At 50.5% G+C, this 19,415-nt stretch overlaps 5 protein-coding genes across 5 annotated transcripts; all 5 read left to right on the plus strand.

Moving 5' to 3' along the window:
• Positions 1–491: 491 nt before the first annotated feature.
• COCSADRAFT_160663 (uncharacterized protein) lies at positions 492–3,964 on the plus strand (the record flags this gene model as incomplete). Its single annotated transcript, XM_007702043.1, has 3 exons — positions 492–537; positions 589–2,983; positions 3,079–3,964. The coding sequence occupies 3 exons, from the start codon at positions 492–494 to the stop codon at positions 3,962–3,964; spliced, it is 3,327 nt and encodes a 1,108-aa protein (XP_007700233.1).
• A 719-nt stretch (positions 3,965–4,683) lies between these two features.
• Positions 4,684–8,567, plus strand: COCSADRAFT_160664 (uncharacterized protein; the record flags this gene model as incomplete). Its single annotated transcript, XM_007702044.1, has 2 exons — positions 4,684–8,289; positions 8,358–8,567. 2 exons carry the CDS (start codon positions 4,684–4,686, stop codon positions 8,565–8,567), a joined length of 3,816 nt encoding a protein of 1,271 aa, XP_007700234.1.
• Positions 8,568–9,624: 1,057 nt separating this feature from the next.
• COCSADRAFT_89350 (uncharacterized protein) lies at positions 9,625–10,729 on the plus strand (the record flags this gene model as incomplete). The annotated part of the gene is made up of 3 exons (XM_007702045.1): positions 9,625–9,671; positions 9,734–10,334; positions 10,391–10,729. The coding sequence occupies 3 exons, from the start codon at positions 9,625–9,627 to the stop codon at positions 10,727–10,729; spliced, it is 987 nt and encodes a 328-aa protein (XP_007700235.1).
• Positions 10,730–11,394: 665 nt separating this feature from the next.
• On the plus strand, positions 11,395–12,532 carry COCSADRAFT_325317 (uncharacterized protein). Its single transcript, XM_007702046.1, has 2 exons — positions 11,395–12,463; positions 12,518–12,532. Exon 1 carries the CDS (start codon positions 11,484–11,486, stop codon positions 12,396–12,398), a length of 915 nt encoding a protein of 304 aa, XP_007700236.1. The 5' UTR covers positions 11,395–11,483; the 3' UTR covers positions 12,399–12,463; positions 12,518–12,532.
• Positions 12,533–13,215: 683 nt separating this feature from the next.
• On the plus strand, positions 13,216–14,014 carry COCSADRAFT_37028 (uncharacterized protein). The gene is made up of 2 exons (XM_007701659.1): positions 13,216–13,895; positions 13,949–14,014. Exon 1 carries the CDS (start codon positions 13,523–13,525, stop codon positions 13,871–13,873), a length of 351 nt encoding a protein of 116 aa, XP_007699849.1. The 5' UTR covers positions 13,216–13,522; the 3' UTR covers positions 13,874–13,895; positions 13,949–14,014.
• Positions 14,015–19,415: the final 5,401 nt, after the last annotated feature.

Genomic DNA, 19,415 nt, shown 5'->3' on the forward strand with positions numbered 1-19,415 from the left:
CTCCCCATATCAGCGCCACCGCACCGGCAATTCACCTCGTTCACACTATACGCCATTCAGCATACGGCATTGATGTTGCTACAGTTGAGGTGCCTACGCTCTGAGCCCCAGAGCTGAACTTTCTGTCTCTTCTCAAATTTGCTCGAGTGGCCGGTCAAAGCTTCATCCAGCAAAGACAGGCCTTTGTGCTACACAATGGAACATGCAGCCAATTATGCTCTCTGCACACGCACTTGCGCTGCATACTGCGCCCAAGCAGCCTCCTGTGGAAGCCATAGCTCCTCCGGCCGCGCACTGCCGTCATTGGCTGCCAGCATGGCTTACCTAATTTGCTGGACCCTGAGACTAGCGTAAAAAAAGTTCCAATCCCCACTTCAAAGAATGTGCGGCCCAGCGCTCTTCCTCCACAACTGTCAATATTGGTCTGCGCTGTTCTGCGAGAGACCACCCTAGGCAAGCTTTCTACATACTTACACTGTGAGAGCGCCGCCATGGATGAGCAACAGTTTGTCCAGCTCCTCGAGGGCCTCTTGGAGCGTAAGTAGCCTTGCCCCGCCTGCCCATGGTTCTCAACTGACAATTTTCCAGCTAACACCGAGCGTGTCAAGGCCGCTACTTCCACCCTGAACAAGAGCTACTACAGCTCTCCTGCCTCTCTCAATGCCCTGCTTCAAATTCTCTGCGCTCACCCCAAGCCTGCGCTGCGCCAATTGGCTGCCGTAGAGGCTAGGAAGCTCGTGACAAAGCACTGGGCAAACCTCCCCGCTGAACAAAAGGCTTCCCTTCGCAACCAGATCTTTCAGTTCACACTCAACGAAGATGTCGCCCTTACCCGCCACTCTGCTGCCCGCGTCATTGCTGCCATCGCAGCCATAGACTTCGAGGATGGCGAGTGGGCTGACCTCCCCGGATACCTCCAGCAAGCTGCTACCAGCGCCAACGTCCGACAACGTGAGGTTGGCACCTACATCATCTACACAACTCTCGAGTCGGTGGGTGATTCCTTCCCTGCTAAGCCTGCCGATCTGTACAAGTTGTTCAGCTCCACTATCCAAGACCCAGAGAGTGTCGAGGTCAGGATCAACACCATGCTTGGTCTCAGCCGCCTGGCCATGCTCTTGGAGCCCGATGAGGACCCCAAGGCACTCGCTTTATTCCAGGCATCCATTCCTGCCATGGTCAACGTTCTCAAGGCTACCGTCGACGAGGGTGATGAGGACCGTGCTATGCAGGCATTCGAGGTCTTCCAGACCCTTCTCGGCTGCGAGTCTGCGCTATTGGCAAAGCATTTTGGCGACCTTGTCAAATTCATGCTGGAACTTTCCTCTAGCACAAATGTCGAGGATGACTACCGCTCCCAGGCTCTTGCCTTCCTCATGCAATGCGTCCGTTACAGGAGGCTCAAGATCCAGGGTCTCAGGATTGGAGAAGAGCTGACCCTCAAGGCTCTGCACATCGTCACCGAGCTGGGTGATCTGTCAAGTGAAGACGAAGACGTCACTCCTGCCCGCTCGGCTCTTGGCCTTCTTGATATCCTCGCTTCCAGTCTGCCTCCAAGCCAAGTAGTCATTCCTCTGCTTAAGAACCTCGGCCAATACTTCCAATCACAGAACCCTGACTATCGCCAAGCTGGTATTCTGGCTCTGGGTATGTGTGTTGAGGGCGCACCTGACTTCATTGCCACTCAGCTTCACGAGATCTTGCCTATGGTCCTTCACCTGCTTGAAGACCCTGAGCTCAAGGTCCGGGCTGCTGCTCTCAATGGTGTTGCGCGCTTAGCTGACGACCTTGCCGAGGATGTTGGCAAAGAGCATGCCCGTCTCATTCCCGCCATGATTAAGAATTTTGACCTTGCTGCTAGCAACTTGCAAGGCACAGAAGATGATCGCAGCCTCTCAATTATCCGTGGTAGCTGCCACGCTATTGACTCCCTCATCGAGGGTCTGGAGCCTGAGGATGCTGCCACATACGTGCCTGAGTTGGTACCACGTTTCAGCAAGCTTTTCCATCACGAAGACCTCAAGGTCAAGAGTGCTGCTATTGGTGCCGTTGGCTCCATCGCCTCTGCCGCTGAGAAGGCGTTCATTCCCTTCTTCGAACAGACCATGAATGAACTGTCGCCATACGTAAGAATCAAGAACAGCCAAGACGAACTTGACCTTCGTGGCGTCACCTGCGATTCGATGGGCAAAATGGCATCTGCTGTTGGCCCAGGGCCATTCGAGCCTTTTGTCCTGCCACTGATGGAGGCTTCTGAAGAGGCCCTGCATCTCGACCACCCCCGCCTCAGGGAGACCAGCTACATCCTCTGGAGTACCATGGCCAAGGTCTACGAAGAACAATTCGCTAAATACCTCCCGGGCGCTGTCAAGGGACTCCAGGACTGCCTTGATCAAGAAGAAACTGGTCTCGATGTCGAGCTTGGGGAGGAGGCTGCCGACTTGGCCGGATCTGAAGTTGTCATTCAAGGTCGCAAGATCAAGGTTGCTGTACCCAGTGATGACGGTAGCGATCTCAACGAGGCTGCAATGGATGACGACGATTCCGATGACGACTGGGATGACCTTGAGGGCATCAGCGCCGTTGCCATGGAAAAGGAGATTGCTGCTGAAGTTTATGGCGACATCATCACTCACACTCGCCGTGAATACATTCCTTACATGGAAGCCACCGTCACCAAGCTGCTTGAGCTTGTGGACCACCCGTATGAGGGTATCCGCAAGGCTGCGCTTGGTACCCTATGGCGAACATACGCCTGCCTCTTTGGCATGGCCGAGGGCGATGGTATGGCAAAGTGGAAGCCTGGTCTTCCTCTCGCTGTCGAACCACCAGAGGAGCTCCGCAAGCTGGGCAACCTCGTTATGACTGCAACCATGACTGTCTGGCAAGACGAAATGGATCGGTATGTAATGTTCATTTCCTCAAACCTTTTTTGCAAAGATGACACACTATTCGTTAATCCCAGCTCACTCCGATGCACAAAGTGCACTTGAGGTGAAAGCGATTCTACTTCTGAGCAACTTTTACATCAACTGGTTCTTTTAGTCTATATTCGAGAATATCGCTAACTCAACCCAGTGGCACTGTCACTGACATCAACCGTGATGTCGCAGCAACTCTCAAGCTGTGCGGACCTGCAGTGTTGCTCACCGAAAATGGCACAGTGGTACCTGACATGTGCCAGCATCTGCTTGCTGTCATCACTAAACGCCATCCTTGCCAGCAAGATCTCGGCGACGATGCTGATGAGGACATCCTTGACGAATCCTCAGAGTACGACTGGCTCGTCATCGAGACGGCATTGGAGGCTGTCACATGCCTGTCCGTTGCCCTTGGCTCGCAGTTTGCCGAGCTCTGGAAGATGTTTGAGAAGCCTATTGTCAAGTATGCCAGCAGTCAAGACTCGACGGAGCGAAGCGCTGCCGTTGGTACTATTGCTGAGTGTGTTGGTAACATGGGTGCTGCCTGCACACCCTACACCAGCGGCCTACTCAAGCTGCTTCTCCACCGTTTGTCGGATGAGGATCCTGAGACCAAGTCCAACGCCGTCTATGGCATGGGTCTGTTGTGCGAGATGACGACCAACGATGACGAGATTCTCAAGTCGTTGTCTAGCATCTTCTCCAAACTTGAGCCTCTGCTCGGGGCACAGGACCAGGCTCGTCTGCTCGACAACACAGCAGGCTGTGTTAGCCGGTTTATCAGCAAGCACCCTGGCAAGCTGCCCATTGTGGAGATTCTTCCACGGTTGGTGCAGCTCCTCCCCCTTCGCGAGGATTACGAGGAGAATAAGCCAGTATTCGGCATGATCGTCAAGCTGTACCAGCAAAACGAGCCCACTGTCCAACAGCTCACTCCACAATTGATGCCCATCTTTGAGAAGGTGCTCAGCCCTCCTGATGAGCAGCTGGAGGATGAGACACGCTCGCAGCTTGTTGAGCTAGTGCAGTACCTGCGCAAGTAAAAAGTTTCGTGTTGGAAGAGGAGAAGGGATACCCGTCGAAAGACACCACTGATGAATTGGACATGGAATGGCATTCGGGGCCATGACACGATAGAACATGGCACTATACAGTATGAATTTATATTAGATCGATGAATTGCTTTTTTTTACGCCGGTGTGCAAAAAGTATGCGATGTAAATGCAAGACCAGAAAAGCAAAGCAAAGCTTCATGTCACATGACGACGGGTTTGGCGTTGGTAGTGGCTGGTGCGCATGATCACGATTGCGGATCGCTCTTGTTCCTGGGCGGCGTTGCGCGTTCCAGCCAAGCGTCTGGGGCAGTGACGTTCATGACGCACCCCAGACAGTGTTTAGCTTCGCGCTCATGCCTCAGCATACCATCATCTCTTCCCCCTCCCCAACGATAACTCACCCGCTATATTCTTCTCCAGCGTCTGCTGCTCTTTTAGTATTGAATCGACTTGTTATCATCTGACTATCCACTCGCTAGGTCGACAGAGCTCCGCATTACCGCCGCTCGCACCTTGCCGGAGCCGAGGAGCTTCACAGAGCTGCATCTACCTCACCACCGCGCCTCACCCATACACGACCAAACCCATCACCAGCTTGCACTTGCTTCACTGAGCTTGCGCACATATTACGAGATTTAGCCGTGCTGTCGTCCTCGAAACACTTTGTCCATCTGGACCAAGGAGGCGCACAGGCGCGAAGCGTCATCATGAGGCAACGACACACACCGGGATGGAAGGCGATGACAGTCGGCCTGCTTTCCGTCCTTGCTGGATCTGCTCTCGCTGGCCCAGACCTCACAACAAGACATGAGAGAGGGAGGTGCGCAATGAGAGGGCAATGCGGAAAGCAGGGTTTCTTTGGCTCGGAACTGCCTTGCCCAGACAATGGTCCAGCAAAAACACCCGACGACGACGTACGCAAGAAGCTTGTAGAAATTTGTGGCACGCAGTGGTCTGATTCAGACATTTGCTGCGACGAAGATCAGCTTGACGCCCTCAAAACGAACCTCGACCGCGCTACTCCCATCATCAACGCGTGCCCTGCCTGCAAGGAAAACTTCTACAACCTATTTTGCACATTCACGTGTTCCCCTGACCAGTCGACCTTCGTCAATATCACCGGAACGGAGCCCAAGGGCGATAAATACTTAGTAACGGAATTGGACAGCTTAATCGCGGACAAGTACGCGTCAACCTTTTACGACAGCTGCAAGGATGTCAAGTTTGGTGCGACAAATGGCAAGGCTATGGACTTCATCGGCGGTGGCGCAAAGAACTTTACCCAGTTTCTGAAATTTCTGGGCGACAAGAAGTTCCTAGGCTCGCCTTTCCAGATTAACTACCCGCGACCATCTCAAGAGCTCTTCCCAGGCATGACCGCGATGAGCAAGCACGCCTATCCTTGTGATACCGAAGACGAGAAGTACCGTTGTGCCTGCCTGGACTGTGGCACATCTTGCACTGAGCTTCCAGCTGTCCAAGAAGGAAAGCAATGCCACGTCGGCCTGCTTCCCTGCCTATCCTTTGCTGTCATCATCATCTACTCTTGCTTCATTGGACTCTTGTGTATCGCCGTGGCTGGCCATGTCGCATATCAGAAACATTCGAGACATAAGACTGAGCGAATGCGTCTTTTGCAAGACACGAGCCCCAGCGACGATGAGGACGAAGGCGATATAGTACATAATGTTGGCATGCTAGATCGCCCCACCAAGCACTACTTTGTCAACACCTGGTGCGATCGCATGTTCAGCCGTCTTGGATACATCTGCGCTAGTTTCCCAGCCATCACCATCATCACCAGCATCATAGTAGTAATCCTTATGAGCTTGGGCTGGCTGCAGTTCCAGATTGAGACCGATCCTGTAAATCTGTGGGTCTCACCAGATTCCGCTGCTGCTCAGGAGAAAGCCTTTTTCGACGAGAAGTTTGGACCTTTCTTTCGCGCTGAGCAAGCCTTCCTCGTCAATGACACACTCGACAGTCCCGGTCCAGTTCTCAGCTATGAAACACTTGATTGGTGGTTCGGTGTTGAGAACCAGATCCAGCGTCTCAAGTCAGCCGAGCACGGTGTTACTCTGGATCAGATTTGCTTCAAGCCAGTAGGGGATGATTGTATTGTTCAGTCCGTTACCGGTTACTTCCAAGGTGATTTCGCCAACGTCATACCCAACAGTTGGAAGGATGACCTGCTACAGTGTGTCGACAACCCATCTCAGTGTCTCCCCACTTTCCAGCAGCCACTCGATCCACATCTCCTCTTCGGTGGTGTTGAGGAGAGCGTTCTTGACGCCAAGGCACTTGTGGTGACTTGGGTTGTACAGAATCATCCCAAGGGCACCCCAGAAGAGCAACGTGCAATGGACTTTGAGAATGAAATGAAGAATTACCTTAAATTCGTGTCCGATGAGGCCAATAAGAGAGGCCTTCGGCTGAGCTTCAGTACTGAAGTCAGTCTCGAGCAAGAGCTCAACAAGAGCACCAACACGGACGCTAAGATCGTGGTGATCAGCTACATCATCATGTTTTTGTACGCATCATTGGCGCTTGGCTCAACCACACTTACTGTTCAGTCTATCCTCCGCAACCCCGCCAACGCCCTAGTGCAGTCCAAGTTTATGCTAGGAATAGTGGGTATTCTGATCGTACTCATGTCAGTTTCTGCCTCGGTTGGTCTTTTCTCAGCAGCTGGCATCAAGGTCACCTTAATCATAGCAGAGGTGATTCCGTTCCTTGTCTTGGCCGTTGGTGTGGACAACATATTCCTTATTGTGCATGAATTCGAGCGCATTAACATCAGCCACCCTGAAGGAACCGTTCCAGAACGCGTTTCTCGAGCTCTCGGACGCATGGGCCCCTCAATCTTGCTTTCCGCTCTTACTGAGACGACCGCATTCGCTCTAGGATGTGCTGTTGGTATGCCTGCTGTTCGCAACTTTGCCGCATATGCCGCAGGAGCTGTCTTTATCAACGCCATTCTCCAGGTTACTATGTTCATTGCCGTACTCTCCCTTAACCAGGAACGTGTCGAATCAAATCGTGCGGATTGCTTCCCTTGCATTCGCGTTAAGCGCGCTGATCCAGTCGGTATGGGTTTTGCAGTGGGAGAGGAAGGTGCACTACAGCGCTTCATCCGTAAGACATATGCTCCAGCAATTCTGGGTAAGAAGGCCAAAATTGGCATTCTCGCGCTATTTTTCGGAATCTTCACAGCAGGCCTTGCTCTGTTCCCCCAAGTTGAGCTTGGTCTGGATCAACGTATCGCTATTCCAAGCGATTCTTACCTAATCCCATATTTCAACGACCTGTACGACTACCTTGACGTCGGTCCTCCGGTTTATTTTGTCACAAAGGAGCTCAACGTTACTGAGCGCAAGCCGCAAAAAGAGCTTTGTGGACGATTCTCCGCTTGCGACAGAAACAGTCTGGCAAACATCATCGAAGCAGAGCGCAAGCGCCCCGAAGTTTCGTATCTTTCGGCCTCTGCCGCAAACTGGCTTGACGATTTCTTCCTGTGGTTGAATCCTGAGAACGAAAAGTGCTGTGTGGAGAAGGGCAAGCCCTGTTTCCAAGGTCGCCAGCCGCCCTGGAATATGACTCTTTATGGTATGCCTGAAGGCGAGGAGTTTATCAAGTACTTGGAAAAGTGGATCGAGGCTCCAACCACTGAAGACTGTCCTATCGGCGGAAAAGCCGCGTACTCGGACGCTCTGGTCATTGACTCCAAGCACTTAACCATTCCCGCTTCCCATTTCCGTACTGCGCATACTCCGCTGCGCTCGCAGAAAGACTTCATCTCTGCATACACGGCAGCGCGTCGCATATCCAAAGAGATATCAAAAGACGTCGAAGCCGAGGTATTCCCATACTCGAAGTTTTACATCTTCTTCGACCAGTACGTATCTATTGTTCGCCTGGCTGGTGCTCTGATTGGATCTGCTCTCGCGGCAGTACTTGTCATCACAACCATTATGCTTGGCTCCATCGTCACCGCACTGGTTGTGACACTGGTAGTTGGTATGACGGTCTCGGCCATTATTGGGTCTATGGCTGTCCTTGGTGTTTCGCTCAATGCCGTCTCACTGGTCAACCTCATCATTTGTGTGGGCATCAGCGTCGAGTTCACGGCACATATCGCTCGAGCATTCACTTTCCCAAGTCGTGCGACTATGGAGCGGGCACCGAGACACCGCTTCCGAGGCCGTGATGCCCGCGCATGGACAGCCATGGTCAATGTAGCGAGCAGTGTGGTCAGCGGAATTACCATCACGAAGATTCTAGGAGTAGGAGTGTTGGCTTTCACTAGGAGCAAGGTATGTGCTATTCGTTTTGTCTCTCTTATATCAGTACTCTGTGCGCATGAACTAACAGGATTGGCTAGATCTTCGAAATATACTACTTCCGCGTATGGGTCGCTCTCGTGCTTTGGGCCTCTACTCACGCTCTTGTTCTACTTCCTGTCCTTCTTTCACTTGTAGGAGGCAAGGGCTACGTCGATCCCGAATCTGAAGGCGGCCTTGAGCAAGACCTCCGACGTCGGCAGTACCCTGCACTACTGGCCGACGACGAAGAATACGACAGCGACGACTAGGAGTCTGTCTCATACCGTGCCATCGGTCGAACTGGGACTAGGATCAAGGATCTAGTCAGCAAGAAATGTAAAATTACTTATCTACGTGTTCTGGAGTTATGGATGGGTTTTGGCGAAGGATTTTGGCTGTGGTTGGGCGGGGTTCGAGACAATCACGAGCAGAGGGACAGAGCACCCTCACTGACAGTGTCTGATGCAGCAGATCCTCCAGCTCCAGCTTCACAATTTCCAGCTACATTTGTGTCTGCTGCTGTTGCATCTGCATTTGGGACGGTTGGCGACCCAATCCTTTCATCTTGTACTAGGACCATGTCGACAACGACTCGCGCAGGTCTTCATTCTTTTCCAAGTATAGAAGAAATGGAGTCGTTTAGTTTATTGGGACGAGGTGGTTCCCCTAGCCTTGGCTCTAATCGTGACAACAACGATGACTTGTATGAGCTTTGAATGAGCTGGCTGTTGTATTCTACTACGTAGACTATAGTTGTATTCCCAAATAATAACAGACTAACTTACATGAGAAGGACAGAAGAATCAGTTGCTTATGTAATATCACATGCAGCTTCCAAGATAGAACCGTGATGGAGGCGCGTTCTATCAAAGAATGCATACCAACTCCAATTCAATTAGGCTCCCGTCAAATTTATCCGGTGTGGCTGGCGAGCGCAACAGGTGTTTTGACGAAATTGCTGGGAATGGCCATGAGGTTTCGTGTTGGCCGCCATTGTTCCACCAATCTCAGGAACGCATCTCGCTAGCCACATGGCCCGCAAAGAGATGACGCCTTCTCAGATCCAGCATCTAGCCATACCACGCAGTCTGAGCACCACATGATGCAAGCTTGAGTGGATCTCGGAGGCAGCTTACGTGCGGAGAGACTGCTAGACTTGGATATGCCGCCGACCTGAGGCTCGGTGACGTCTCCGACCCCTCCACCCCACCTCCGACAACTTTTCCCCCAGACTACCCTTTAATAGCTCCCAACACCCGCACTTTAGATCGCCACAGACCCTTTTACTTTTTTTCCCAAGATACCCCATTCACATTAATTGCAAACATGTCTCTCGGAAGGAAGGTTACTCTCAACACTGGCGCTACCATCCCGTGAGTACCTCAATAGCACACTACGTACATATGATGACATTTACTGACTACTTTCTGCTCAGGCAATTGGGCTTTGGTACGTGGCAAGCTGAGCCTGGTCAGGTTGGCGCTGCCGTTCTTGAGGCCCTCAAGGTTGGCTACCGTCATCTGGATCTCGCCAAGGTCTATGGCAACCAAAAGGAGATTGCGGAAGCCCTCAAGAAGGCTTTTGGTGGCGAGGTCCCTGGCCTCAAGCGCGAGGATGTCTTCATCACATCGAAGCTCTGGAACTCTCAGCACCGTCCCCAGGACGTACCAGCAGCTCTAGACGACTGCCTGGCTGAGCTCGGCCTTGACTACCTCGACCTCTACCTTGTCCACTTCCCTGTTGCCTTTGACGAGCGGTCAGATGTTCACAGCAACCTCTTCCCCCTGGAGGGCGAGGACGTCAAGATGCTGGATGAAATCTCAATTGTCGACACATGGAAGGCTATGACACAGCTGCCTAAGGAGAAGGCCCGCGCAGTCGGTGTCTCCAACCACACCAAGGAGCACCTCCAGGCTTTGATTGACGGTACTGGTGTGACACCCGCTGCCAACCAGATCGAGCGCCACCCACGTCTCCTCCAGCCAGAACTCATCCAGTACTGCAAGGAGAAGAACATTCATGTCACTGAGTACTCGGTAAGAACTGTTTTCCCTCCAGCTTACCATTCGAACAGCACTGATCCTACTTCTAGGCATTCGGTAACAACATGCTCGGCATTCCTCTTCTCGTTCAGCACGATACCATCAAGGAAGTTGCCAGCCGAATTGGCGCTACCCCCGCACAAGTTATCCTCGCCTGGGCTCAAGTGGGCGGTCACTCTGTCATTCCCAAGTCGGTCACCGCCTCGCGCATCCAAGAGAATTTCAAGGAGGTTGAGCTGTCCGAGGAGGATTTCCAGAAGGTCGAGGAGATTGGAAAGAAGGAGCGAAGGCGATTCAACATTCCTTACATTGCCAACAAGCCCAGGTGGCCTGTCAACATCTTCGACGAGCCTGAAGAGAAGGAGGCGCCACACAAGGTCATTGTCTAGATGTCTGAGTATATGAAACAAAATAGAATGACTTATTGGTGGTGTAAACACACAATGTTTGATTATATGAAGTAATTGTATCTCGTGCCTGGGCTCGCCCTATACGTGTTCAGATGTCAAGCTACCAGTAAGTTTCCAAGGCGCTCAAGGCATCTATAACTCATTTCTAATATAATGACCAAGATTGGAGATTGCCCTAGTACTGGTAAATATTCCCTGTGCGTGAAGGGTGATATCACCTAGCACCAAGGTGAAGGTGTAACTAACGGCTTTAAGCACATGGTAGCGTACACAATATCGTCACGCATAACCGCGTTGATGCCATGTCTTGCAGGACCGCTTTGATTCACTACTTAAGTTACTTGAAGTGGTATTCATACATCTTGAATGACTCAGGTGCACGTGTTCTCACCGCGTACCTTGGGAAGGCTTCACCTTGGCACCTCTTGAATGATCTCATACTACCCTTGGTGAGTGCACCTTCCTGTCAGTGCAAACGCACCAATGAGGCAAATAACATTACATTTGTATTGGAATTTCCCTTTACTCATGCTTGGCGTGCGAGTGAGCGCTGATTGCATGTGATTGATTCCGCTTCACCTCCACCTTGGGTAGACAAAGACTTTTGGGACCAATACTGCCTCCGATCACCTTTCACTCGCACTTATATCTCTACTTAGATAAAAGTTAGTTCATCTGCTTATTGCTCCTACAAATCCGCCACACAACCAAATTCAATCACTCAATTAATGCCATGACTTTACTCTCTGGCACCAGAGCGTCAAATGATCGCCTCGTCTTCGTTAAGAACGTCCCGAGCTACGTCGCCGACAATCAGGTTGCTGAGTTGTTCTCTCCCTACCGCCCGGTAAGTTACAAAAACATCTACAAAGGGAGCAGTATTACAACAATCGTTGTCGGCTTCCGGACCATGAGCGACGCAGCGCGTGCCCAACGTGAGACAGATGGGAGGTGTCTAGGCAGCGCCATCATCAAGGTGGAGATGTATGAGCAGCGGCGTTCGATCCGCTATATCAGAGATCACGGATACAACAGTACACCATGGGATGTTGAGGAGGAGGAAGAGGAGGAATGTGAAGCTGAGCAGCCTGACGAGGAGGTTCTGCCAAAGGAAGTTACCGTACACTTCTCACCTTTGTACCCGGCTCCAGTCAAACTGTCTAGTACAGCTACACAGGGTACCACATGGGCGCACATCGCAAGCAACCAACGAATCCAAGGAGTCACTAAGGCACCCGCCATCACCAAAGCAGACTCGGTGCCGAGTCCCGCTTCAACGCTCATCGCGACGCCACAGATCTCGACCGCTATCCCCGTCAAACCGATTGAGCCAGAAGCTCAAGTCGCAGAACCATCTTCCCCGGTAGTAGCGGTCTCGCCCGGCGACACTACCACAATCGCGATATCTGAACCATCTACTCGTGATGAGCCGTCGAGCAATGGGGCCCATGAATCAGAAACGGAATATCAAATTATGAGGTGGAGCGGGATTCTGAGATGGGCGCAGCACAGTGGTAGCGATGGTATTCAAGAGATGCAGTCTAGGCCTTTTGTGCCAATTGATACAACGGTACGTATTCGACAAATCCATTGTCGTGATTGTGCTTTTTGCAAGTCGATGGAGAGAGTGCGCAATGGGCACGAGTAATGGGGAAGAGGATATATGGGCGGGCTGATTGTGAGGCTGGGAGTTTCTTATATGAGGCATACAGGGTAAGTACAAGAAGGAGGTAATGGATGGAGACATCTTACTTAAAAAAAATTTAGCTTGTTAATAATGACGGTGCAGAGATGGGTGGGAATAGAGACCGTGCATTGGTGTTTTGAAACACATGGCGATTCGGGCACTAAAGAGTTGGGCGTCAGCGGTGAGCGATATTAATGGAGATCAAGTTCTGGAGCCGGGCTGCGATCTGAGGAGGTCGCCCAAGGTTAAGAGAGCGTGTTCCAGATGTGTCACGGGTACATAGCTGCTCAGACGGGTCATGTGGTGATAATGGGTATTGAAATTTAGATATTCGACCAATGCACTTGGCAAACCAACAGCTTCACCGGATAGTGTCCAATCCGGGGCATGATGAAAGAATCATTACTTTAAGGCGCTCCAGTAAGATCAACACCCTCAGCTAGCCCTTCCCATCAACGCATCATGGCCAAACAGCAACGACTGGCTCGCACTCTTCCGCTAGCTGCCGCGTGAGCCCTCAACGCCCTCAGCTAAAATTCCAGATCCAGCATTGACGCGTACATTGGGACACTACAAAGACGGACTTTTCAGCCGTACCCGCACATCAGATTGCGAAACCCCATTTATACCAGCCAATCAGCCTCCTTGTTTCCCTACCGTTTCGCATAGTCTGCTGCCCTCCCCCCACCCACCGCCCGCATGCACCCCCGCCTCCCCTCGCCACCCCAATCAATTCATTCGCACGGGACCCTAGATAAGCTTGCCCTCTCTCCCCGAAAGAAAATAAAACAGATCGAAAAAGGGAGAAAAAGTAGTCCCTGCATAAACCTCTTTTGATTTCTTTTTTCTGTATATTCCTGCAGCTACGTTACGCACGTATACGTTTACTACCACTACATACATACGTACAAACTCCATCTCGCGGAACTACCGTTCATCGCGCACCGCCGCACCCGCACCCGAACCAATCTTTTACCTGCATTACTTTCTCCACCAACAATAGCACAACACAAACACACAATACACAGCGCATACATAACACACATATTCACCTCTACATAACCCTGAAGTATCAAACCCGCACAATGCCCCGCTTCCTCAAACGCATCTTCCCAGACCACCTCTTCCGCCGCGACGCCACCTCAACAACAGATGTAAGCCAGCTGCAGCGCTCACGCCGCGTGCTCGTGCGGCCGTCGACAAATGCGCTGTACGAGTCTTCTGCGTCGAACTGGCGGTTAGGTGTTTTTTACGAGGGAGAAGGGGAGACGGGGCGCGAGGAGCGGCGCGCGTTGAGGGATGGGGCGAGTGTGGCTGAGAGTGAGGCTGTTGGTCTGGAGAGCGGGTTTGCGGAGGTGCCGCATGAGCAGTTACCTGGGCGCAAGGAGAGTCGCGCGAGGAGGAGGTTGAGTAAGAGGCATAGGATGCCTGTTTGAAAGAGAGTCTGTGAAGATATGTGTATGTGTTTAGGAGGTTGGGTGTGGGGAGGATGTGCTGACGGGTTGGTGTAGGTGGTGTTCGTGAGATTGAAAGGCCGTATTGGCGTCACAGAGGTCGCTGGAGGGGAGTATGGCGCTTTGGGGGTTTCTACTCGATGAAATGCGCTACAGAGGTGACGAGCAGAATAGCTGTACGCTCGCAGCGCCATGGTCGAGGGCGCAAGCGCGCATGCTGAGGTGCAAGAAGCGCGGGGTTATTGTACTGTGGCCATGGCGATCACGGGATCAGCGCTCGACCTCGATGGAAGTGTTGCGGTGTATCTACGCCGAGTTCCCGACAAAGTCTCATCTGGGAAGAAGCGGGAGATGGCGGAAATTGAGGCACGTTGTAGGGTTTCGACCCCCACCTCACTTGGGTTTGGCTAGTTAGCTGGGGTGAGCGGTTAGTGCAGATGAATACCATGCTCGTACGAGGCCATCCCGTGTAGTTAGGGTGTGAAGATAGAACATTGTGAAATTGTGTTTTGCTTTTTATGCAGCTAAGCTGGTTAGCTTGCATGCGGGACTCGTGAATAAACGTTGTGTGAATCGTTGATCGTTAGACTTGGACATTGTGCGAGTTGTGGAAGCTTTCGATGGCTTGATCAATGTCCTAGACATATCTGTTCTTGTTTTTGTAGAAAGGATGAATGTAAGTGTGTGAGTCTGAGATGGTTGATATCACATGAAGAGGACGTTACTAACATCGTTCATAAAAAATCAAGAGATGATTATTATCCTGACCCGTGTAATAGGGATCTGAGCGAGCAACTCGTACAATAAAACATATATAAATGGAAACAGGGTAACAGGTGGCTCTCAGGCTAATAACAGGGATTGGCGGCTCGAATAGCTCTTGAGTGTGAGGGTTTGGGCATAGCGATACGTTGCTGTAGATTGGCTTTGCGTAAACTGGGCTTATCAGTGATGCCTTGAGAGCACGTGTAAATTCCGAAACGTATGCTTACCTAAGTATAGATGGCTATCAGTCAGATTAGCAGTAGGCGTTTTGAGATGGAGGATATGCGGGACAGAGGAATTTGAAGAGGGAAGTTGATACGGGTAGTGTGCCTTGGTGTGGGAGATGGGTGGATATTGAAGCGTTAATGGAGTTGTTGGATGAGAGGTTGGAACACGGGGATAATAGGCTAGGTTGGTGCTTGAGAAGGGCTTACTGCTTACGATACTCTCCGGGAAACTCGCATGATGTCGACATGAGCAAGACTGCTGATTAGAGTTTAGGGTAGATGCATTCGACGTCCTTGATTATATGCTTCTATTTCTCATTCACATGACCCCATGAACACATTGGACCAACCCAGTTGGAAAAGTCATCGGTAGGTGAAGATCTCGTTGAAAGAGTTATTCCCCTTCAATAAAACGAGTAGTCAACACTACATCCTCTTTACTGCCATTCCAGACATCCAGTCCTGCGAAGGACTTTATCTCAAGCCCTTGTACTCCTGCAGATCCTGTATACTAGTCCAAACATTAGGATGATCAGGCTTCTTCTTAAGGGTCACTACACTAGTGAAATAGTTGTCCTTGATCGGTGACTGAAGATTCCATACGTTCGAAACTGTTTGCGTTCATCAACGTTGCATTCTTTTATACTCAAAATTTCTCACAGAGGGAAGTAGTGACAATAAATTAAGGCCGTTTTCCCACGTGTATCTGAATCCCGGTTGACTGCAGCGTATGGTGGAAGCTCTGGAGTCATCCTTTTCTGTAGACCTCGTCACGCAGTTGATGCTACTGATCTGGCTTCCCTTGAAGTTCTTCAATGTGAAATCCATGGTGTCGATGGCGCCGTAGGGATAACCGGTATATGACCATTCACCATATGCACACTGACGAATTTATTCTGGGTACAGGCGAAAATCTGGAGGGTCAGGAGAGCGGCCAATTGTATATTGCTGCAGAATTTGATTGCTGAAATGGTTTGAAACTCTAGAGCAGAGGTCTGAGAACGCATTTTCTTTTAGCTTGAAGGATGCATCCACTGTATATGTATACCATTTGTGTTATTATCATTTCTTATTGGTAATCGGTATAAGAATCTGACATTTTGGCTTTGCTGGATGTTAGATTAGTTCACTTCGGCACGACTTCTCGGTGTGAGTTGACATCTTGTATACAGATGTTGTAGTGGTGATGTGCCTACTCTATGGATTGTTGTTGGATGAGAGCCACGTGTCTCTTGTTTCTTGAGTTACTGTACCAGAAAAATATCCTCGAAACTAATGGAAAACACAGCCTACAATCCTGATGTTTTGACGGTGAGCAATAGCTCGTTTTGTTGCTAGCACTATTTTGAGGTATTGTATCCAAGTAAGATATCCCATATGGTCGGAAATATGACAGAATGTCCAAACTGAGTTGATTGGCAGCGGGATAATGCGGAAATGGTTGTTTGCGGCGGAGGTAGGCCAATGGAATCGAACATCAGAAATAACAAACAGTTGTATGCATATGCATAACTTGTGTATGTCCCTAATTGTTGAGCTGGGAATACTCTTCAACTTCAATTTGATTTTTCCAAAAGAAATTTGATAGTCGTGAATACATCTGGTAGAAGATTAAAGGGGGCCGATGATAAAGATTGTTCACGCATCGCATCCTGTTTTGAGCACTAAAATTCGGTCCTGTGCTGACGATAGTAAGAGCCGCCAGCTGATCTCGATGGATGTGAACGACCGATTCCCCAATCGGGTTTTAGCGCAGAGAACCAAGCTCGAGGTTTGAGAATGAGAAGCTCATATCACTAGTCGGATCGAAATGTTGTGTTGAGTAAGAGTACGCGTGCCGGGTCTCAGATGTTGGCCTTACAGCAGTGCTGTTCATACACTTCGAGTATGGAGGTTTTGTGGTCAGTAACTGTGATGTCGGAGTCTGGTGTAACCCTCGGGACGGGTCATAAATATTCCCTAGACATCGAGTCATGGGTAGCGATTCGATTAAGTGTCCGTGTACTGTGCGATCCTTGGCTTTTGCAATGCATAGAGAACCGAGGTACATATATCTCCTTCTCGAACTTAACCTGCATCCTTAGTCATCCGTACTAACTAGTGCAATGATCCGTCGGCTATGGCTTCTCCCGGTGGATAAGTACCCTACCACGATATCTTGAAGCAACATGCGAAACCGCCAGTTGGATGTCGTAGACCAGAGAAACCCGTTAGTCGAAAAGAATATTGTTTTAAACAAGACCAAGGAAAGTCGCAAGATTGCGACAATTGATCCATCGACGATATGTTTTTTCAGTCAGCCATTAGAATATGTGTTTCCATACTTTTGTGTCATTCGCTGCTGATATATTCATCGAGGCCTCTCGGGAACAGATGTACACTAGAGAATTCATCGGCGATGATTGAATTATAGAGCGGGATCGGATACTTCAACATACCGCACGAGCTGGGTCGATATAGACTTTGGTTTTTGGCCCGTCACGCGGTCAATTTGCGCAGATACCATGTCCATGCGAGCATTGGGCGGCGGAAGTCTGGGCTTTGCAGTAGCCTGTTATACAACAGTATATATAGCGCCAAAACCAAAAAAAAACAGCTGGTGCGATTGAAATCCCCAAGACATGGGATGGTGGTTAGGGAAGGCTGGTTCGGATAAGACTGCCAAACGCGGAGGGGAAACCTTACCCAACGTACATGTGTGCATACACTACGCCCACAAAATAGAGAAAAGGAAATTCCCTGATAGGCACACACACGAACTATCCTCGTCAGTTTTTCCTGCGCCCATGTTCTTTGTTCGCAGAGTGGTCGTGGGATCCCTGCACAATGCTCGAATAAAGCACCTTGGCACTCGGACATATCAGATCTGCTATCGCGGCAGTTATTCGCGAGATAACGGCTGGTACAGCCCCCATTGGGGAAGGAGATATCACTTGAATTGCATGTCTCCTATGTATAATATCTGCCTGAGCATACTGGGTGCCATGAGACCGATGTAAATTCGTCAGGATAACGTCGGGACTGCTACAAGAGACCTAGTCACGGTCCACTTTGCCATTGACACAATAACGTTTTAGTAATACTAGGATCCACTGAACAATGAAACTTTCTTTTCATGCAAAAGGTTCTTTTCGCTGGCCCGGTTTTCATCTGCGGTAGCAAAGCAAGTACCATGATCAGCTGGCTGTATAGCTTCAATGAGGGAACATCCAGAATACTGTACACAAGAAGCGTATACGCGGGACCGTGTTGCTGAAGTGACATTCCGCGTACATCTTGTTTGTATATTAGTAGCGTCAATCTGGCCAATTGGACATGTCTACTTCGCTACAACATACGATACTAGGCCGCCCTTACCGGCAAGCCTCGCCGCTATCTTCCGACAAACTCACGGCTGGCAATGGCTTTTATGATCCGACAAGGACAGTGATTCTGCGCAAGTGTCATCATGCTTGTGGCCGGTTCTCGGGCTAGAGACGTCCGCTCTTGTCTCGCTTAAGAATGTTCGACATGCAAGCTAATGACGCACGTAGCTGCACCCGCGAGTGTCCTAAGTGCGGACTTTGTTCCGAGCTAATGACGCCGTTTTTTTGAGTTCTACAAGGCGGAGATTTTTCATCTCTCTTCTGCCTTCCCTTAGTTTCACCTTTGGTACCGTCTTGACCAGGGAAAAGGGCTGTCCCAGAGGCTGGTGGGCGCTTCTCAACACTCCAAGGTTTCGCCTAGCGCTGGGTCGCCACATCGGCCACTCTGAAGTTGCGGTTCGCGCTGGACATGTCGTTGACCTCTGCCGTGCAATAGAACTAGTCCAAGACTCTGATGTTGCTCTTGTCTTGTCGCTCTCCACTTTGCTGATCTAAGGGTAATACGCTTACTATGCATGTAGTATCGGTCCTTCTAACTACTAATACTCGCTCGTCACCGCTCATTCGACTGTTGGACTCTGCGACTAACTGGTGTTACGATCCAATAAATCGGACATGGTTTTGTTATTACAATCTGTTACACCAATTGGGTGGGTACGGCGCCCAGTGATTTAATTGATACATTCCCACAGCATGCCAGTGGTAAGGCTGGTGGCGCTGGGTGTACAGTAGTCATCTCGTGCATGTGGACGGCTCGAGACAGCACAAGAGTCCGCTAGACCACGTTCAGGCTCGATACGCTTTGGTGCCATTTTTCTAGGCTCGATGGTCAATGACATCCTCAGTGCGTACCGAGCTCATACTTTGCTATACGCACCGAAACCAGCAGCGATTTCCGCGTCCGGAGACGAAGCCTTCAACGGAGGCTGACCCGCGCCCCTCTTTGTCGGTACATAGTTTGGAGTATGCTTGAAATGTAGGCGCCACTATGGCATCTCTGCCGTATTGTCTTTGCCTAAACTAGATGCATGAGATATCTCGGGTTGACTACGAAAAATCCTGCTGTTCCCTTGCTCCTCCGGATCAGCGTGTTGTTGTCCCGGCCACTTCAGTGACCCAAGACCGTTTTGGCTGCTATATTCATGCAATACACACATGGCCTCGGCA

Source organism: Bipolaris sorokiniana (assembly GCF_000338995.1).
Source record: "Bipolaris sorokiniana ND90Pr unplaced genomic scaffold COCSAscaffold_7, whole genome shotgun sequence".
Classification (NCBI taxonomy): Eukaryota; Fungi; Ascomycota; class Dothideomycetes; order Pleosporales; family Pleosporaceae; genus Bipolaris; species Bipolaris sorokiniana.